Here is a 20,315-nt window from a genome sequence, read left to right as displayed (position 1 = left end):
AGCAATATCCATCAACATGAATGAATTTTACAAACCATAATTTATATCTAAAGAAGTAAATCACAAATGAAGGCAAATATTGTATTTTTCCACTTAGATATCTAGAGTAGTCAAACTCATATAGACAAAGTAGAATGGTGAGTGACAAGGCTAGGGGCAATGGGGAGCTATTGTTTAATGTTTAATATTGTTTAATGGTATATAGGGTTTCAGTTTGGGATGCTGAAAAAGTTCTGGAGGTGGGTTGTGGTGATGATTGTACATCAGTGTGCATGTGCTTAAAGCCACTGAATTGCACACTTGAAAATGGTTAAAATGGCTGGGCAAGGTGAGTCATGCCTGTAATCCCAGCACTTTGGGAGGCCAAGGCAGGTGAATCACTTGAGGTCAGGAGTTCAAGACCAGCCTGGCCAACATGGAGAAACCCCATCTCTACTAAAAATACAAAAATTAGCCAGGCAGGGTGGTGAGCACCTGTAATCCCAGTTACTCGGGAGGCTGAGGCAGGAGAATTGCTTGAACCTGGGAGGTGGAGGTTGTAGTGAGCTGAGATTGCACCGCTGCACTCCAACCTGGGCGACAGAGTGAGACTCCATCTCAAAAAAAAAAAAAAAAAGGTTAAAATGGTAAATTTTATGTTATATGTACTTTGCCACAATTAAAAAAATCACAATAATATACATAAAGTATCATTAAATGTATGTAAAGTTCAAAAATCTGTATTTTTGATATATATACCTAAGAAAACAATAAAGGAAAATAAGGAAATTGATCAAATAACTCAGAGATTATCTGTAGGGGTAATTTTTATTGTAAATCAGCATATAATTTTTGGCATAGGAGGTGAAGGAATTCAAAGAATTGCATGATGTTATTATAACCTATTCTGATTGATTTTTAAATATAAACCAGGTTTCTCTCTCACATATTTATAAAAATTAAAAATAAAAATAGAATTAATCTGAATTTCTGCTTCATTCAGCAATAGCTAGCATTTACCCATGGATTATGAGCTAACCAGAAAAAAGAAAAAGCCCAACATTTCATCAAGAGATGTACATCCAGGAAAATTTTAGTTTTTATGTTTAACATTTAGTTATCAAAATTTATAATATGTTACTTTATTCAGTTGTATACTGAAAATAAGATTAAGTCAGTCTAGAGCAGAATTTTTAATACTTAGAGACAAAGGAAATAAATTTTTTAATTTAAATTTTTATTCATATTTTTATAACAAATATAAAAGGAGGATCAGCAAAAGTTTCTCAAGTATATTACATTAGGATAAGATTCTGTGAGGGAAGTGGCATGGAAATATGAACTCAAATAGAAAACAGATTAACATTTTTATTTTAAAAAAGCTTGTTTATATTTTAAATTGGTCATTAAATCTCTATGGTACATAGATTCTATTGGATATGTCTTTTTTTGAGATGGAGTCTCACTCTGTCATCCAGGCTGGAGTGTGGTGGCATGATCTCAGCTCACTGCAATCTCCGCTTACCAGATTCAAGCAATTCTCCTACCTCAGCCTCCCGAGTAGCTGGGATTATAGGTGCCTGCCACCATGCCCAGCTAATTTTTTGTATTTTTAGTAGAGATGGGGTTTCACCATGTTGGCCAGGCTGGTCTCAAACTCCTCACCTCGTGATCTGCCCGCCTCAGCCTCCCAAAGTTCTGGGATTACGGGCATGAGCCACCGCACCCGGCCTTCTATTGGATATATCTTAAGCAGTGATGGATATACTTCAAAGAGTACTATAAAAGTTTTATTTTAAAGATCATATGCTTGAAAGGACAATATTCACAGCTATTTAAACTCGGTGATAAAAAGTTTTCAGTGACACCTTAAAAATGTGTAGGGCTGGGCGTGGTGTCTCATGCCTGTAATCCCAGCACTTTGGGAGGCCAAGGAGGGTGGATCACTTGAAGTCAGGAGTTTGAGACCAGCCTGGCCAACATGGTGAAACCTCATCTTTACTAAAAATACAAAAAATTAGCCTGGAGTAGTGGCAGGCACCTGTAATCCCGCTGAGGCAGGAGAATCCCCTGAACCTGGGAGGCAGAGGTTTCAGTGAGCCAAGATTGTGCCAGCCTGGCACGACAAAGCGAGAGTCCATCTCAAAAAAAGAAAAGTTTAAAAGTGAAACATATAGTTCATCCACTGCGATGGGAAGGAAGGCAGACAAAAATATAGACAGGCTCAAAGATTTGGTGTGTGAAGATTTTTCTCTTCTGAAAGCTTCTATTTTTTTCAGTGACATAAGAGGTAAAGTCAGCAGCTGAGAGTAGAGTGGAAGAGAGGATTTTGGAGGTTTGAAGTGAGAATGAAATAGTTGTGGGAATTCTGGACAGTGCTTAGAGTCTATTTTTTAAATTTATTTTTTAAATTTTATTTTTCCATAACTCATTGAGGTACAAGTAGTATTTGGTTACATGAGTCAGTTCTTTAGTGGTGATTTGTGAGATTTTGGTTCACCCATCGCCCGAGCAGTATACACTGCACCATATTTGTAGTTTTCTATCCCTTGCCCTCCTTCCGCTCTTCCCCACAAGTCCCCAAAGTTCCTTGTATCGTTCTTACGCCTTTGTGTCCTCATAGCTTAGCTCCCACATATCAGTGAGAACATACAATGTTTGCTTTTCCATTCCTGAGCTCATCACTTAGAATAATAGTCTCTAGTCTCATCCAGGTCACTGCAAATGCTGTTAATTGATTCCTTTTTATGGCTGTGTAGTATTCCGTCATATATACATATGTGATGTGGTGTATATATATATGATGTGGTATATACATATGATATGGTATATAAATATATATGATGTATATATATATAGACATTGGCTTAGGCAATTATATATACACATTATATATTATGTATATATACATATATTATATATTATGTATATATACATTATATATTATATATAATGTATATATACATTATCTACATTTATATATTATATATACATTATATATTATGTATATATACATTATATATTATGTATATATACATTATATATTATATATACATTATATACATTGTATATACATTATATACAATGTATATAATCACAGTTTCTTTATCTACTTGTTGATTGATGGGCATTTGGGTTGGTTCCACGATTTTGCAATTGCAAATTGTGCTCCTATAAACGTGTGTGCAAGTGTCTTTTTTGAATAATACCTTCTTTTCCTCTGGTTAGATACCCAGTAGTGGGATTGCTGGATCAAATGATAGTTCTACTTTTATTTATTTAAGGGATCTCTACACTGTTTTCCATAGTGGCTGTACTAGTTTGCATTCCCACCAGCCTTGTGGAAGTGTTCCCTGTTCAGCATATCCATGCCAACATTTACTGTTTTTTTTTTTTTTTTAGTTTTTGATTATGGCCATTCTTGCAGGAGTAAGGTGGTATCACATTGTGGTTTTGATTTGTATTTACCAGATCATTAGTGATATTGAGCATTTTTTCATGTTTTTTGGCCATTTGTATATCTTCTTTGGAGAATTGTGTATTCATGTACTTAGCCCTCTTTTTGATGGGATTGTTTGTTTTTTTCTTACTGATGTGCTTGAGTTTGTTACAGATTCTGGATATTAGTCCTTTGTCAGATGTATGCATTGTGAAGATTTTCTCCCACGTTGTGGTTTGTCTGTTTACTCTGCTGTTTCTTTTGCCATGCAAAAGTTCTTTAATTAGGTCCCAGCTATTTATCTTTGTTGTTATTGCATTTGCTTTTGTGTTCTTGGTCATGAAATCTTTGCCTAAGCCAATGTCTAGAATGGTTTTTCCATTGTTATCTTCTAGAATTTTTGTAGTTTCAGGTCTTAGGTCTAAGTCCTTAATCCATCTTGAGTTGATTTTTGTATAAGGTGAGAGATGAGGATCCAGTTTCATTCTCCTACATGTGGCTAGCCAATTATCCCAGTACCATTTGTTGAAAAGGGTGTCCTTTCCCCACTTTATGTTTTTGTTTGCTTTGTTGAAGATCAGTTAGTTGTAAGTATTCGGGTTTATTTCTGGGTTCTCTATTCTGTTACATTGGTCTATGAGCCTATTTTTATACCAGTACCACACTGTTTTGGTGACTATGGTCTTATAGTATAGTTTAAAATCAGGTAGTGTAATGCCTTCAGATTTATTCTTTTTGCTTAGTCTTGCTTTGGCTATGTGGACTCTTTTTTGGTTCTGTATGAATTTTAGAATTATTTTTTCTAATTCTGTGAAGAATGATGGTGGTATTCTGATGGGAATTGTGTTGAATTTGTAGATTGCTTTTGGCAATATGGGTATTTTCACAATATTGATTCTACCCATCCATGAACATGAGATGTGTTTCCATTTGTTTGTGTTGCCTGTGATTTCTTTCAGCAGTGTTTTGTAGTTTTCCTTATAGAGGTCTGTCACCTCCTTGGTTAGGTATATTCCTAAGTATTTTATTTTATTTTTGCAGCTATTGTAAAAGGAGTTGCGTTCTTGATTTGATTCTCTGCTTGGTTGCTTTGGGTGTATAGAAGAACTACTGATTTGTGTACATTAATCTTGTATCCAGAAACTGCTAAGTTATTTTATCAGTTCTAGGAGCTTTCTAGGGTTTTCAAGGTAAACTATCATATTGCCAGCAAACAGTGACAGTTTGACTTCCTCTTTACCAATTTGGATGCCCTTTATTTCTTTCTCTTGTCTGATTGCTCTGGCTAGCACTTCCAGTACTATGTTGAAGAGGAGTGGTGAGAGTGGGCATCCTTGTCTTGTTCCAGTTCTCAGAGGGAATGCTTTCAACGTTTCTCTATTCAGTATTATGTTGGCTGTGGGTTTGTCATAGATGGCTGTTATTACATTAAGATATGTCCCTTTTATGCTGATTTTGCTGAGAGTTTTAATCATAAAGGGATGCTGGATTTTGTCAAATCCTTTTTCTGCATCTATTGAGATGATCATGTGATTTTTGTTTTTAATTCTGTTTATGTGTTGTATCACGTTTGCATACGTTAAACCATCCCTGCATCCCTGGTATGAAACCCAGTTGATCATGGTGAATTATCTTTTTGATGTGTTGTTGAATTCGGTTAGCTAGTATTTTGTTAAGGATTTTAGCATCTATGTTCGTCAAGGATGTCGGTCTGTAGTTTTCTTTTTTGGTTACGTCCTTTCCTGATTTTGGTATTAGGGTGATGCTGGCTTCATAGAATGAATTAGGGAGGGTTCCTTCTTTCTCTATCTTATGGAATAGTGTCAACAGAATTGGTACCAGTTCTTCTTTGAATGTCTTGTAGAATTCTGCTGTGAATATGTATGGTCCTGGACTTTTTTTTGTTGGTAATTTTTTAATTACCATTTCAATCTTACTGCTTGTTATTGGTCTGTTTGGAGTATCTAATTCTTGCTGATTTAAGGTAGGAGGGTTGTATTTTTCCAGGAGTTTATCCATCTCTTCTAGGTTTTCTAGTTTATGTGCATAAAGGTGTTCATAGTAGCCTTGAATATCTTTTGTATTTCAGTGGCATCAGTTGTAATATCTCCCATTTCATTTCTTAGTGAGATTATTTGGATTTTCTGTCTTCTTTTCTTGGTTAATCTTATTAATGATCTATCAATTTTATTTATCTTTTCAAAGAACCAGCTTTTTGTTTCATTTATCTTTTGCATTTTTTTGATTCAATTTCATTTAATTCTGTTCTGATCTTGGTTATTTCCTTCCTTCTGCTGGGTTTGGGTTTGGTTTGCTCTTGTTTCTCTAGTTCCTTGAGGTGTGACCTTAGATTGCCTGTTTGTGCTCTTTCAGATTTTTTGATGTAGGCATTTAGGGCTATGAACTTTCCTCTTAACACCGTCTTTGCTGTATCCCAGAGGTTTGGATAGGTAATTTCATTATTGTCATTCAGTTGGAAGAATTTTTCAATTTTCATCTTGATTTCGTTTTTGACCCAATGCTCATTCAGCAGGTTATTTAATTTCCATGTATTTGCATGATTTTGAAGGTTTCTTTTGGAGTTGATTTCCAGTTTTATTCCAGTTTGGTCTAAGAGAGTGCTTGATAAAATTTCAATTTTCTTAAATGTATTGAGGCTCATTTTATGGCCTATCATATGGTCTGTCTTGGAGAAAGTTCCATGTGCTGTTGAATAGAATGTGTATTCTGCAGTTGTTTGGATGGAATGTTCTGTATATACCTGTTAGGTCCATTTCTTCCAAGGTATAGTTTAAATCCATTGTTTCTTTGTTGACGTTCTGTCTTGGTGACCTGTCTAGTGCTGTCAATGGAGTATTGAAGTCCTCCATTATTGTTGTGTTACTGTCTATCTTATTTCTTAGGTCTATTAGTAATTGTTTTTATAAATTTGGGAGCTCCAGTGTTAGGTGCATATATGTTTAGGATTGTGATATTTTCTTGTTGGACAAGGTTTTTTTTTTTTTTTTTGAGATGGAGTCTCACTCTGTCACCCAAGCTGGAGTACAGTGGTGCGATCTTGGCTCACTGTAACCTCTGCCTCCCGGGTTCAAGTGATTCTCCTGTCTCAGCCTCCTGAGAAGCTGGGATTACAGGCACCTGCCACCACACCTGGGTAATTGTTGTATTTTTAGTAGAGACGGAGTTTCACCATGTTGGTCAGGCTGGTCTTGAACTCCTGACCTCAGGTGATCCACCCTACCCACCCCCCCCCCGCCTCCCAAAATGCTGGGATTACAGGTGTGAGCCACCGGGCCTGGCCTGGCCAAGGCCTTTAACCATTATACAGTATCCCTCTTTGTCTCTTTTAACCACTGTTGCCTTAAAGTTTATTTTGTCTGATGTGAGAATAGCTACCCCTGCTCACTTTTGGTGTCCATTTGCATGAAATGCTTTTCCACCCCTTTACTTTAAGTTTATGTGAGTCCTTCTGTGTTAGTTGAGTCCCCTGAAGGCAGCAGATAGTTGGTTGGGGAGTTCTTGTCCATTCTGTGGTTCTGTATCTTTTTTTTTTTTTTTGAGACAGAGGCTTGCTCTGTCGCCCAGGCTGGAGTACAGTGGTGTGATCTCAGCTCACTGCACCCTCCACGTCTGGGTTTCAAGTGGTTCTCTTGCCTTACCCTCCCAAGTAGCTGGGATCACAGGTGCATGCCACCACACCCGGCTGATTTTTGTATTTTTAGTAGAGACAGAGTTTCACCATGTTGGCCAGGCTAGTCTCGAACTCCTGACCTCAGGTGATCCCCCTGCCTCGGCCTCCCAAAATGCTGGGATTACAGGCATGAGCTATCGCTCCTGGCCTCTGTATCTTTTAAGTGGAGCATTTAGGCCGTTTATATTCAATGTTAGTTTCACTCTCGTCCGTGTGAAGAGACCACCAAACAGGCTTTGTGTGAGCAATAAAGCTTTTTAATCACCTGGGTGCAGGTGGGCTGAGTCCGAAAAGAGAGTCAGCGAAGGGAGATAGGGGTAGGGCCGTTTTATAAGAGTCGAGTAGGTAAAGGAAAATTACAGTCAAAGGGGGAGGCTGTTCTCTGGCGGGCAGGAGTGGGGGTCACAAAGTGCTCAGTAGGGGAGCTTTTGAGCCAGGATGAGCCAGGAGGAGGAATTTCACAAGATAATGTCATTAGTTAAGGCAGGAACAGGCCATTTTCACTTCTTTTGTGGTGGAATGTCATCAGTTAAGGCAGGAACCGGCCATCTGGATGTGTACGTGCAGGTCACAGGGGATATGATGGCTTAGCTTGGGCTCAGAGACCTGACATTCCTGTCTTCTTATATTAATAAGAAAAATAAAATGAAATAGTGGTAAAGTATTGGGATGGCGAAAATTTTTGGGGGTGGTATGGAGAGATAATGGGTGATGTTTCTCAGGGCTACTTCGAGCGGGATTAGGGGCAGCATGGGAACCTAGAGTGGGAGAGATTAAGCTGAAGGAAGATTTTGTGGTAAGGGGTGATATTGTGGGGTTGTTAGAAGAAACATTTGTCGTGTAGAATTATTGGTGATGGCCTGGATACGGTTTTGTATGAATTGAAAAACCAAACGGAATAAGAGAAGGAGAAAAACAGGTATTAAAGGAGTAAGAATTGGGAGGACCTAGGACATCTAATTAGAGAGTGTCCAAGGGGGTGCAGCGTAATTACTTGCTTGGTTGGCAAGTTTTTGGGCTCTGTCCTTGAGTTTTTTATGTTGTCATACACCAGGCCAGATTGATTTAGGTAAAAACAACACTCTTCATTTAAGAATATACAGAGTCCTCCTTTTTCAGCAGTGAGTAAGTCAAGGCCTCGGCGGTTTTGGAGGACAACTGCAGCTAAAGAGTCAACTTGGGCCTGGAGGACTGATAAAGTTTGTGGCATGTCTGTGATGCTAGCAGAGAAGTCATTAGAGAGGCTACGGAAGGTCGTGACAGAGGTTGAAATGCCTGCTGTTCCAGTACCAAGAGCAATAGTGGAGGCAGAAAGTCTTAAACTGACAAGCAAGGGAATTAGTGGAATAACTCTTCTTTGTCGTGTCAATGTCAGGGGAACAGGGAGCTCTTTGGTCCTATTTGCAAATTGAATTTTGAGAGTAAGGAGAACTAGTGTGCATGTGCCTGTCCAATTAGCAGGTAGACACATGTAGGTAGAGGATCCACAGAGGAAGAAGAGACCTTGTGCAAGGCAAAACTGGAGATGCAAAGTAAAAAGATGAAAAGGAGTGCTGAAAGGGGTGTCTTGTACCCAGACTCCTAGGGATCCAGCTAGGGCAGCAGCTGTCAGAGGTTGTAATGGGGACTGATGAGGTAACTGTGTAGAGGGGGAGGTTCAGTTTTCATGGTGTGTGAGAAAATGTCAAGTGTCTACGAGCAACCTTTCACTGTTATTTTCGGGGCTGAGTGTAAGTAAACAAGAAGAGGGCTTTGGAGATGAAGAGTAAAGGAACATTGAGAAGGTGAAAGATTACCCAGGGGAATTCCAGTGGGTCTTTGCTGAGAGATACATAAAGGAGCAGCCACAGGAATAGTAGTTTGTGTTGTGAGCAGTCCAAATATGGGGGGAGTAGAGTTGATATAAGGAGAAAGGTTTTTTAAGTAAGTGCAGAGGAGGGTGGCAGCTTGCTGATGTCAAATGGGGAGGTCTTGCTGGACCTGTCTAGAAAGTAAATGAGTTCTTCAAGAGGGTAAAGGTGAGGGCTGTTAAAGGAAGTTTGGAGGTGTAGGGAGGCAAGAGATGTTACCTAGTCTGCATGTAAGGCAGGGACAGCTGTGTAGGTGCTGGAAGAAAGGGAAATGCAAAGCCAGCGGTTGTTCGCTAAGGAGGGATTAGAAACGGCTAGGAGAGAGTGAATGAGATTGATAGTGTGGTGGAGATAGCTGGGGAGAGGTAGAGGGTGACATAAGAATGGGAATGAGAATAAGAGTGACTATAAAAGTAAACAATAGAACTTCATCAGGGTGGAAGTAGTGGAGGGTCCCCTGCCAGCAAAGGTCATCTATCCACTCTAAGAGGGAGTTAAGAGTTGCCAGTCCTGGATGGGGGCAAATCCTCGAGCTTGATGTGTAGGGAAGGGAGGGGGCCTGAATAATCCCTGAGAAGTAGTAGAATAGCAGATGGAACACTGAGAAGTTATTTCCTTGAGGATAGATTTCCACAATGGAAAGGAAATGAGAGGTTCTAAGAGGCAGGCTGGTGGCTTGTACTATAGCATAGCCTGCCTTTGCTGGTGTGTGGCGATTAGGCCTGGTGGAACTACTATCAATAAACCAAGTGTGCTCAGGGTGAGGAACAGGAAAGAAGGAAATATGGGGAAATAGGGTGAATGTCAGGTGGATCAGAGAGATATAGTCATGGGGGTCAGGTGTGGTATCTGGAATACTGTGGGAGGCCGGATTGAAGTCTGGGCCAGGAACAATGGTAATTGTGGGAGACTAAACAAGGAGTGAGTACAGCTGAAGGAGCCAGGGAGCAGACAGTATATACATCAGGTGGGAGAAAGAAAATAGATTTTGGAAGTTATGAGAACTGTAGAGAGTGAATTGAGCATAGTTTGTGATTTTTAGGGCCTCTAAAAGTATTAAAGCAGTGGCAGCTGCTGCATGCAGACATGAGGGCTAGGCTAAAACAGTAAGGTCAAGTTGTTTGGGCAGAAAGGCTACAGGGTGTGGTCCCGGCTCTTGTGTAAGAATTCTGACCACACTAACCATGCCTAGGAAGGAAAGGAGTTGTTGTTTTGTAGAAGGGATTGGGGTTTGGGAGATTAGCCGGACACGATCAGCAGGGAGAGCACATGTGTCTTTATGAGAATTATGCCGAGATAGGTAACAGATGAGGAAGAAATTTGGGCTTGACTGAAGTAATGGGGGCTGTCTGTGAAGCTTTGCGGCAGTACAGCCCAGGTAATTTGCTGAGCCTGATGGGTGTCAGGGTCAGTCCAAGTGAAAGCGAAGAGAGGCTGGGATTAAGGTGCAAAGGAATAGTAAAGAAAGCATGTTTGAGATCCAGAACAGAATAATGGGTTGTGGAGGGAGGTATTGAGGATAGGAGAGTGTATGGGTTTGGCTGCATGGGGTGGATAGGCAAAATAATTTGGTTGATAAGGCGCAGATCCTGAACCTGTAAGCCTTGTCTGGCTTTAGGACAGGTAAAATTGGGGAATTGTAAGGGGAGTTTATAGGCTTTAGAAGGCCATGCTGTAGCAGGCGAGTGATAACAGACTTTAATCCTTTTAAAGCATGCCGTGGGATGGGATATTGGCATTGAGCGGGGTAACAGTGATTAGATTTTAATGGGGTGGTAAGGGGTGCGTGATCAGTTGCTAAGGAGGGAGTAGAGGTATTCTATACTTGTGGGTTAAGGTGGGGAGATACAAAGGGAGGATGTGAAGGAGGCTTTGAACTGGGGGAAAAGGCGGCAATGAGGTGTGTCTGTAGCCCAGGAATAGTCAGGGAAGCAGATAATTTAGTTAAAGTGTCTTGGCCTAGTAAGGGAACTGGGCAGGTGGGGATAACTAAAAAGGAGTGCTTAAAAGAGTATTGTCTAAGTTAGCACCAGAGTTGTGGAGTTTTAAGAGATTTAGAAGCCTGGCCGTCAATACCTACAACAGTTATGGAGGCAAGGGAAACAGGCCCTTGAAAAGAAGGTAATGTGGAGTGGGTAGCCTCCGTATTGATTAAGAAGGGGACAGACTCACCCTCCACTGTGAGTTACCCAGAGCATCCGTAATGGTCCTGTAGGCTTCTGAGGCAATCGGGCAGTCAGTCTTCAGCCGCTAAGCCGAGAAGATCTGGGAAGGAGTCGGTCAGAGAGCCTTGGGCCAGAGTTCCAGGGGCTCTGAAAGTGGCTGCCAGGTCAGTTGAACAGTCCAATTTTCAGTGGGGTCCTGCACAGATGGGACACAGCTTAGGAGGAATCTTGGGCTGTGGGCCTTCCTTGGCCCAGTGGCCAGATTTCTGGCACTTGTAGCAAGCTCCTGGGGGAGGAGGTTCTGGAGGAACCCTGGCAGCTGCGGTTCAGGCGTTTGGCATTCTTGTGTGCTGGAGATATGGCTGGGGCTTGTCTCACAGTAGAGGCGAGGAATTGCAACTCAGAAATACGTTGCTACTTGGCTGCCTCTACTTTATTATTGTACACCTTGAAGGCGAGGTTAATTAAGTCCTGTTGTGGGGTTTGAGGGCTGGAATTTAATTTTTGGAGTTTTATTTGTTGTCAGGAGCGGATTGGGTAATAAAATGTATATTGAGAATAAGATGGCCTTTTGACCTTTTAAGGTCTAGGGCTGTAAAGCATCTCAGGGTTGCTGCCAAATGAGCCATGAACTGGGCTGGGTTTTTTATTTGATGAAAAAGAGCCTAAACGCTATCTGATTTGGGATAAAGAAAAAGGAGCATTAACTTGACTATGCCTTTAGCTCCAGCCACCTTTTTAAGAGGAAATTGCTGGGCAGGTGGGGGAGAGCTAGTCACGGAACGAAACTGTAAGCTGGACCGGCTGTGAGGAGGGGAGGTGATAAAAGGATTATAGGGTTGAGGAGGCTGAGGAAGAATTGGGACCTAGCTTGGCCTGGTGAAGAGGGGAGAGGTCAGATGGGTCTGTAGAAAAGAAAGATTAGAAAGACTCAGCGACACTTGGGGGTTGGGACTGAGGGGACAGGCGGGAGGGAAAGAAGGAAGATTTGGGACGAGTTGCATTGGGAACAGAGACTAGGGAGGGACTGATGTGTAAAAGAATGCCTGGACGTCAGGCACCTCAGACCGTTTGCCTATTTTACGACAAGAATTATTTAAGTCTTGTAGGATGGAAAAATTGAAACTGCCATTTTCTGGCTATTTGGAACTACTGTCGAGTTTGTATTGGGGTCAAGCGGCATTGCAGAAGAAAATAAGGCATTTAGGTTTTAGGTCAGGTGTAAGTTGAAGAGGTTTTAGGTTTTTAAGAACACAGGCTAAGGGAGAAGAAGGAATGGAGGGCAGGAGCTTACCCATAGTGAAGGAGGCAAGCCCAGAGAAAAGAGAGTAGAGACACGGAGAGAAGGGGTGGGGGGTTCTTGCCCCCCAGAAAAGTGGAGAAGGGGTAGAGACACGGAGAGAAGGATTGGGGGATTCTTGCCCTCTAGAAAAGCGGTACTTGCTGCTAAGGGTGAAGGAGAAGGTGCTGGGGATTTCTTGCCCCCTAGAAAAGTAGAGAAGGGGTAGAGACATGGAGAGAAGGGGTCAGGGGGTTCTTGCCTCCCAGAAAAGCGGAGAAGGGGTAGAGACACGGAGAGAAGGGGTTGGGGGGTTCTTGCCCTCCAGAAAAGCGGTACTTGCCGCTAAGGGTGAAGGACCAAGGTAGGTGTCCTTGTGTGGTCAGACACCTCTGAAACATGGGTGAATAATCAGGCAGGCATCCCCACGTGATTAAACACCAAGGGAAGACTGTCTTCCCGAGTCAGTGACCGGCACCGGAGTTTTGGGTCCACGGATAAAATGCATCTCCTTTGTCTCTACTAGAAAAGGAAAGGAACTGAAATTAAGAGAAGGGAGAGATTGAAGTGTGGTGCCAAGATTGAAAGGAGAAAGAGGTTGAGGGATAGTGAGAGAGGTTGGAGAAGAGAGTAAAAAGAGGCCACTTACCAGATTTAAAATTGGTGAGATGTTCCTTGGGCTGGTTGGTCTGAGGACCAGAGGTCGTAGGTGAATCTTTCTCATGGAATAAAAAGCAGGAGGACAGGGGATTGATCTCCCAAGGGAGGTCCTCCGATCCAAGTCACGGCACCAGATTTCACTCTCGTCCGTGTGAAGAGACCACCAAACGGGCTTTGTGTGAGCAATAAAGCTTTTTAATCACCTGGGTGCAGGTGGGCTGAGTCCGAAAAGAGAGTCAGCGAAGGGAGATAGGGGTAGGGCCGTTTTATAAGATTTGGGTAGGTAAAGGAAAATTACAGTCAAAGGGGGGTTGTCCTCTGGCGGGCAGGAGTAGGGGTCACAAGGTGCTCAGTGGGGGAGCTTTTGAGCCAGGATGAGCCAGGAGAAGGAATTTCACAAGATAATGTCATTAGTTAAGGCAGGAACAGGCCATTTTCACTTCTTCTGTGGTGGAGTGTCATCAGTTAAGGCAGGAACTAGCCGTCTGGATGTGTACGTGCAGGTCACAGGGGATATGATGGCTTAGCTTGGGCTCAGAGGCCTGACAGTTAGTATTGAAATGTGAGGTACCGTTGCTTTCATCATGCTGTTTGTTGCCTGTATACTTTGGTTTTGTTTTTTGTTTTTGCTTTTAAACTTGCATTTTTGTTTTTATAGGTCTTGTGTGATTTATGCTTTAAAGAGGTTCTGTTTTGATGTGTTTCCAGGATTTGCTTCAAGATTTAGCAGTTGTTTAGTGGTAGTTTGGTAATGGTGAATTGTCTCAGCATTTGTTTGTCTGAAAATGACTGTATCTTTCCTTCGTATATGGTGCTTAGTTTCGCTGGATACAAAATTCTTGGCTGATAATTGGTTTGTTTGAGGAAGCTGAAGATAGGTCCCCAGTCCCTTCTAGCTTGTAGGGTTTCTGCTGAGAAATCTGCTGTTAATCTGATAGGGTTTTCCTTTATAGGTTACCTGGTGCTACTGTCTCACAGCTCTTAAGATTCTTTTTCATCTTAACTTTGGATAACGTGATGACAGTGTGCCTAGGCAGAGATCTTTTTGCAATGAATTTCCCAGGTCTTCTTTGTGCTTCTTATATTTGGATGTCTAGGTCTCTAGCAAGGCTGGGGAAGTTTTCCTTGATTATTACACCAAATATGTTTTCCAGCCTTTTAGAATCCTCTTCTTCCTCAGGTATACCGATTATTCTTAGGTTTGGTCATTTAACATAATCCCAGACTTCTTGGAGTCTTTGTTCATATTGTCTTATTCTTTTTTCTTTGTCTTTGTTGGATTGGGTTAATTGGAAGACCTTGTCTTCATGCTCTGAATTTCTTTCTTCTACTTGTTCAATTCTATTGCTGAGACTTTCCTTAGCATTTTGTATTTCTGCAAGTGTGTCCAAAGTTTCCTGAATTTTTTGTTTTTTCTTTAAGCTATCTATTTCCATAAATATTTCTCCCTTCACTTCTTGTATTATTTTTTGGATTTCCTTGCATTGGGCTTTGCCTTTCTCTGGTCCCTCCCTGATTAGCTTAATAACTAATCTCCTGAATTCTTTTTCAGGTAAATCAGGGATTTCTTTTTGGTTTGGATCCATTGCTGGTGAACTAGTGTGATTTTTTTCCGGGTGTTGAAGAGCCTTGTTTTGTCATATTACCAGGATTGGTTTTCTGGTTCCTTTTCATTTGGGTAGGCTCTGTCAGAGGGAAAGTCTAGGGCTGAAGGCTGTTGTTCACATTCTTTTGTTCCATGGGGTGTTCCCTTGATGTAGTAATTTCCCCCTTTTCCTATGGATGTGGCTTCCTGTGAACTGAACTGCAGTGATTATTGTCTCTCTTCTGGGTCTAGCCACCCAGTGACTCTGCCCAGCTCCGGGCTGGTACTGGGAGTTGTTTGTACAGAGTCCTGTGATGTGAACCGTCTATGGGTCTCTCAGCCATGGATACCAACACCTGTTCCAGTGGAGGTGGTGGAGGGTGCAGTGGACTCCATGAGGGTCCTTAGGTTTGGTGGTTTAATGCTCTATTTTTGTTCTGGTTGGCCTCCTGCCAGGAGGTGGTGCTTTCCGGAGAGCCTCTGCTGTGGTAGTATGGAGAGGGACCAGTGGTGGGCGGGGCCCTAGAACTCCCAAGATTATATGCCCTTTGTCTTCCACTACCAGGGTGAATGGGGAAGGACCATCAGGTGGGAGCGGGGCTAGGTGTGTCTAGCTCAGACTCTACTTAGGTGGGTCTTGCTGTTGCTGCTGTGGGAGATGGGGATGAGATTCCCAGGTCACTGGAGTTGTGTACCTTGGAGGATTATGGCTGCCTCTGCTGAGTCATGCAGGTTGTCAGGAACGTCATGGAAAGCCGGCAGTCACAGGCCTCACCCTGCTCCCATGCAAACTGAAAGGCTGGTCTCACTCCCACTGTGCCACCCGAACAACCCCGAGTCTGTTTCCAGGCAGAGGGTGAGATGGGCTTAAAAACTTGCCCGAGGCTATCTGCCTCCCAGCTGTGAGAGAAAAGGACTTTAGTTTTCACCTACTGCCTGTGAAGTCTGCATGCCAATTCATGCCCTCCCCCAAGTTCTGGCCAGGAGGCTTTTTGCCCCATTCAAATGGTTACAAAGTTCAGCTAGAGAATTCCTTCTCCCTCTGGAGTTTACCCCCTGCTCCTCTGGCCACCCTCCCAATGGATCCTTGTGGTGCCAGGTAGGAACGGGCAGCTTGGGGACCCAGCGATCTCCCAGGGCCTTTCTACTGCTTCCTCTGCTCCTGTATTTCGCTCGGCTTTCTAACTTGACTTAGCTCCAGGTAAAGTTGGAAACTTCTCCTGCAAATAGACCTTCAGCTTCTCCACTGGGGGTGTGTGTTCCTGAGAGGAGTGTCTCCCTTTCCCACTTGCGCAGTTGGGGCACTCACAGTATTTGGGGTGTCTCCCAGGTCGTACAGGAGCAGATCGGTTCCTTCACAGGGTCTGTGGGTCCTCTTGGGATTGCTGGTTTGTTCTTGTAGTCTATCTGGAGCTAAAATTCACAATCTGGAGTCTATTTTAAAATTATGTTGATAAATTTGAGCCCATGTGTGTTTTTCTCTGATAAGGTTCCGCTGCTCGTATTGCTAGCACAGAATAAATGGAAAGTTGAGTTTTACTGGAACTATGATTTAGCCAGCTGAGCTTTTTAGAGGAAGAGGAGGATAGAGGAAGTGGAGGTATATAAGTTAGTGATAAGGGCAATGAACTGTGAAATCTAACCAGGGAAAGGAAGAAATGAAGGTGGGAGGAGGTGGATGAACAGTGAAAAAGTGGTAGGGGCAATGGATTAGAGATTCCACTGGAGCAAATGGAGTCTATGAGCATCTTAGAGAAGGTGAACCAAAAAGAGAAGATCCAAGGGTCTATACATCCCAAGAATTAACCACTCTTTCTATGAATTCTTCTTAAATTTAGATGGTGCTCTTCTTTTTAGCTTTCCCTTGTGAAAGTGGAGGAGAGGTCGTTATCACAGAAATTGCTTTCATATCTGCTTCTGTAGCACTGACCTTTGCTAAACCTCAGTTCTACAATTCTAGTGCCTGCAAGAATTGCCTGAATGATCTACCAGCATTTTGTACTAATTATATGTAAATTATTTTTAACAATTCTTCATTCAAATTCACCTGTTCTGGACTGCCATTCTCCCTCGGTGAGACTCTCTCCTGACTCTTTCCTCTCTTTGCCTCCAGTTTTAATCATTACTAAGTAAGTTAGCTTATAGAATATTTATTGGATCTTCTCTACATTTCCAGGGCCCACTGACCTTGTTGGTCCATCCAGTGCCCATTCAGCTCCCTATCTTGCACCTTCATTTCCCTCTTCTTGGGATATCTTCCCTTGAATGTTAAAATCCTTCGGCCACAAATTTAGATGCCATCTATTCTATAAACACTGCCAGGACTTCAAGTTATTGAATTGTGTTAATTGTTGCCAAAATGGTATCCTCTTTATGTTTTTTTCTCCAATACCAGGTTAATTTTCAAAATTATATTCTTTATAGCCACAGCCCTTCTCAAAAACTTTTAGGAGTTTTCCATTTCTCCTAGAATAATGTCCAAACTCTTTAGCATAGGCTCTAGCCTTCTTTCACATTCTCATTTTCTTCACCACCTCTTCTTGGAGTCTTTCCAGGGCCCACTGAACTTGTTGCCCATCCAATCCTCTTTCAATCCCCTATCTTGTACCTGCATTTCCCTCTCCTTGGAATATCTTCTCTGAATGGTAAAAATCCTTTGAGCACAGATTTAAATACCACCTGCTCTATAAACATTTTACTTGCTCCTCACTGTTGAAAGTAATCTCTCCTTCCTCCAAACTTGCAAAATAACTCTCTGTATACCTGTTAGTCATAAGAATACTTTTCAATTTTATAAGTGTAGTTTTCAAACTGCTTTCACATATGTTTTACTTTATTCTCTACAATAAGATGAGGTTTTCTTTAGCATCATTTTAAAGATATGGAAACTGGGAATGAGAATTATTTAAATTGCATGTACTTGTCACTGTCACCCTTGCCTTTGAATAACTTATATTCTTATTTTTCTTGTTCCCAGACTTTGTCCTTCAGTGCACTGAGTCAAAGCTTTACACTGATAGACAGTCTTATTTGATGAATGAATGCATGAAAGGCTGGTTTTATGAAAGCAAAAGTGTTTTTCATAATTAGTATTTGAAAAGATGTGTTTTTCAAGTAACTTGCATGTTAATAGCTTTTTTTATGATGTGGCCTTTGTTAAGTCTGGCAGTAAGAAAAAGAAAGTCACCAAAGCTGAACGATTGAAGCTGCTACAAGAGGAGGAGGAGAGACGACTGAAAGAGGAAGGTACAAAATAAATAGTGATACTATTTACATATATAGGTAATAGTCACGATAGGTTGGTCTTCTGCAGTAAAGTCAATATTTTTTCAAAGTTCTTTAATTTTAAAATGTAATCTGTTTTATAATAGATATCTATCATTTAGAAAGTATCCAGAAAGATGTTAGTACATGCCAGTCTCTTTCAGATATATGTTGAATTAGGGTTGCCAGAGATAAAATACAAGAGCCCAGTTAAATTTAACTTTCAGATAATCAAATGGATAATTTGGGATAATTTGCCCCATGCAATGCTTGGGACATACTTAACTTAATAAAAATTGTTATAAATAAAGTTTTGGTGCCACAAAAGAAATAGCACTCGAATATAAAATTTTCTTTTTATTTCTCAGTAAGGCAAGGTACTTCAATAGAAGGGTGCACTCTCACCAATGGAGCAATGGTGGGTGCACACTTGGACAAGGGAGGGGAAGGGGTTCTTATCCCTGGTGCATGTGGCCCCTGCTGCTGTGTCATTCCCCTATTGGCTAGGGTTAGACCACATAGGATAAACTAATTCCGATTGGCTAATTTAAAGAGCATGACGGGGTGAGCGCTTTGGCGGGAGTCAGGGCAGAGCAGGTAGCAGGTAATCGGAATGAGTTAGGGTGGAGCAGGTGATCAGAATGAGTCAGAGTGGAGCAGGTGATCAGAATGAGTCAGGGTGGAGCAGGTGATCAGAATGAGTCAGGGTGGAGTTGCTAACCAAAAAAGGTTGCTTTACGAAGAAGTTAAGTTTAAAAGTAGAAGGCAAAGAATTGAACATACTGACATATTCTTTGAAGAGAAATGTAGAATTCATATTCAACAAATGTTTATTGTTCATCTAAAATTCAAATTCAACTGAGCATCCCATGTTTTAATTTGCTAATTCTGGTAACCGTATCTTGAAACGTTTATATTTACTAATGAAATTAGGAGCACTGGTGCTGATTGTTCAGTAAAAATTCTGAAACTCAAATTCATTAAATGTGGGAAATATACACTAGCAAGAGATACATAGAGTAGCCTAAATGTCTACAGTTTTATAATATTTATTTGCCAAATTTAAAATACTAATTTTATTTGTTAAAAAATAAACATTGATAAAAGTATTTATTAATTAAAGTACCAAAAAGTGATTTTTAAAATCTGAGTATTTAGATATAGGTTTTTAAAAGACTGTTCTCAGGTTCCATATTGATTTTTTATGTATAATTTCATACATCCTTTTTTTTAGGTGACCCCTGATACGAATACAATATCAGAATCTATATCTTGGGACATGTTTTATTTATATTGGATTAAACTTATACTCTTAAGTATGTACTTCACATTTTGTTTTTAATAGTGAGAGCAGGAGAAGATTAAGGTAATTGCATCCGAGATGTAGATGTCACAAGATTATGGAAGTCTTCTGAACACTTGACTTCCTCTTCATTGCCATGATAGGTCTGCTGTACTTTATTGGTTAAAATCACTATTGGATTGCTATAAACCTTTTGGAGAAGAAAAATATTATTGTGGGCTTATTTTTTATTTTTTATTTTTGACCACAAAGTTTGAGTCATGTTACTTTTTTTTTTTTTTTTTTTTTTTTAGGGAAATGGAAATTTCTCTCAACCTTTATTTTGACATTCAGCAGTAGATGCTGGATGTTTTGAATTACTCTTGATAAGAAGCTATCAGTAGGAGTTATTTTATTTCACAGATACCTGGCAGGTCAAAAACATACTCAAATTGAATACATATTCTCAAATTAAGTAGGGGAATAGTAAGGCCGAATAGCTCCTGCTGCAGAGAGGAAGCACATCTAAAGCTACAGTGAGTGCTCAAGGGAGCCACTCCTACATCATTTCCACAAGAAGCAAAGAGGAGACAATGGCTGGGAGTCATGTGTCTTTGTAGTAGCATGATTTATAATCCTTTGGGTATATACCCAGTAATGGGATCGCTGGGTCAAATGGTATTTCTAGTTCTAGATCCTTGAGGAATCGCCACACTGTCTTCCACAATGGTTGAACTAGTTTACATTCCCACCAACAGTGTAAAAGTGTTCCTATTTCTCCACATCCTCTCCAGCATCTGTTGTTCCCTGACTTTTGAATGATCGCCATTCTAACTGGTGTGAGATGGTATCTCATTGTGGTTTTGATTTGCATTTCTCTGATGGCCAGTGATGATGAGCATTTTTTCATGTGTCTTTTGGCTGCATAAATGTCTTCTTTTGAGAAGTGTCTGTTCATATCCTTTGCCCACTTTTTGATGGGGTTGTTTGATTTTTTTTCTTGTAGTTACTTTCTTGAAGAAAGGAGAACTGACACTTTTCTCATATCTACCATGTAATAAAGACTGTGACGTCTATAAAAGATTCCACCACTACATCTTGAAAATATTAGGAGTAATTTT

General features: G+C 41.0%; 1 protein-coding gene across 7 annotated transcripts in view; it reads left to right on the top strand.

Annotated features, from left to right (window-relative positions):
- DNAI7 (dynein axonemal intermediate chain 7) overlaps positions 1-20,315 on the top strand; it is a 93,974-nt gene that overhangs the window by 17,783 nt on the left and 55,876 nt on the right. For 5 of the 7 annotated variants that reach the window (XM_024256076.3, XM_054526303.2, XM_024256077.3 and 2 more), the window contains one exon: positions 17,810-17,894. In XM_024256076.3, coding sequence (XP_024111844.2) covers positions 17,810-17,894 — 85 coding nt within the window. 7 annotated transcript variants of the gene reach the window in all.

Source organism: Pongo abelii, chromosome 10, assembly GCF_028885655.2.
Source record: "Pongo abelii isolate AG06213 chromosome 10, NHGRI_mPonAbe1-v2.0_pri, whole genome shotgun sequence".
Taxonomy (NCBI): domain Eukaryota; kingdom Metazoa; phylum Chordata; class Mammalia; order Primates; family Hominidae; genus Pongo; species Pongo abelii.
This window is presented reverse-complemented; position numbering and strand designations above follow the sequence as displayed.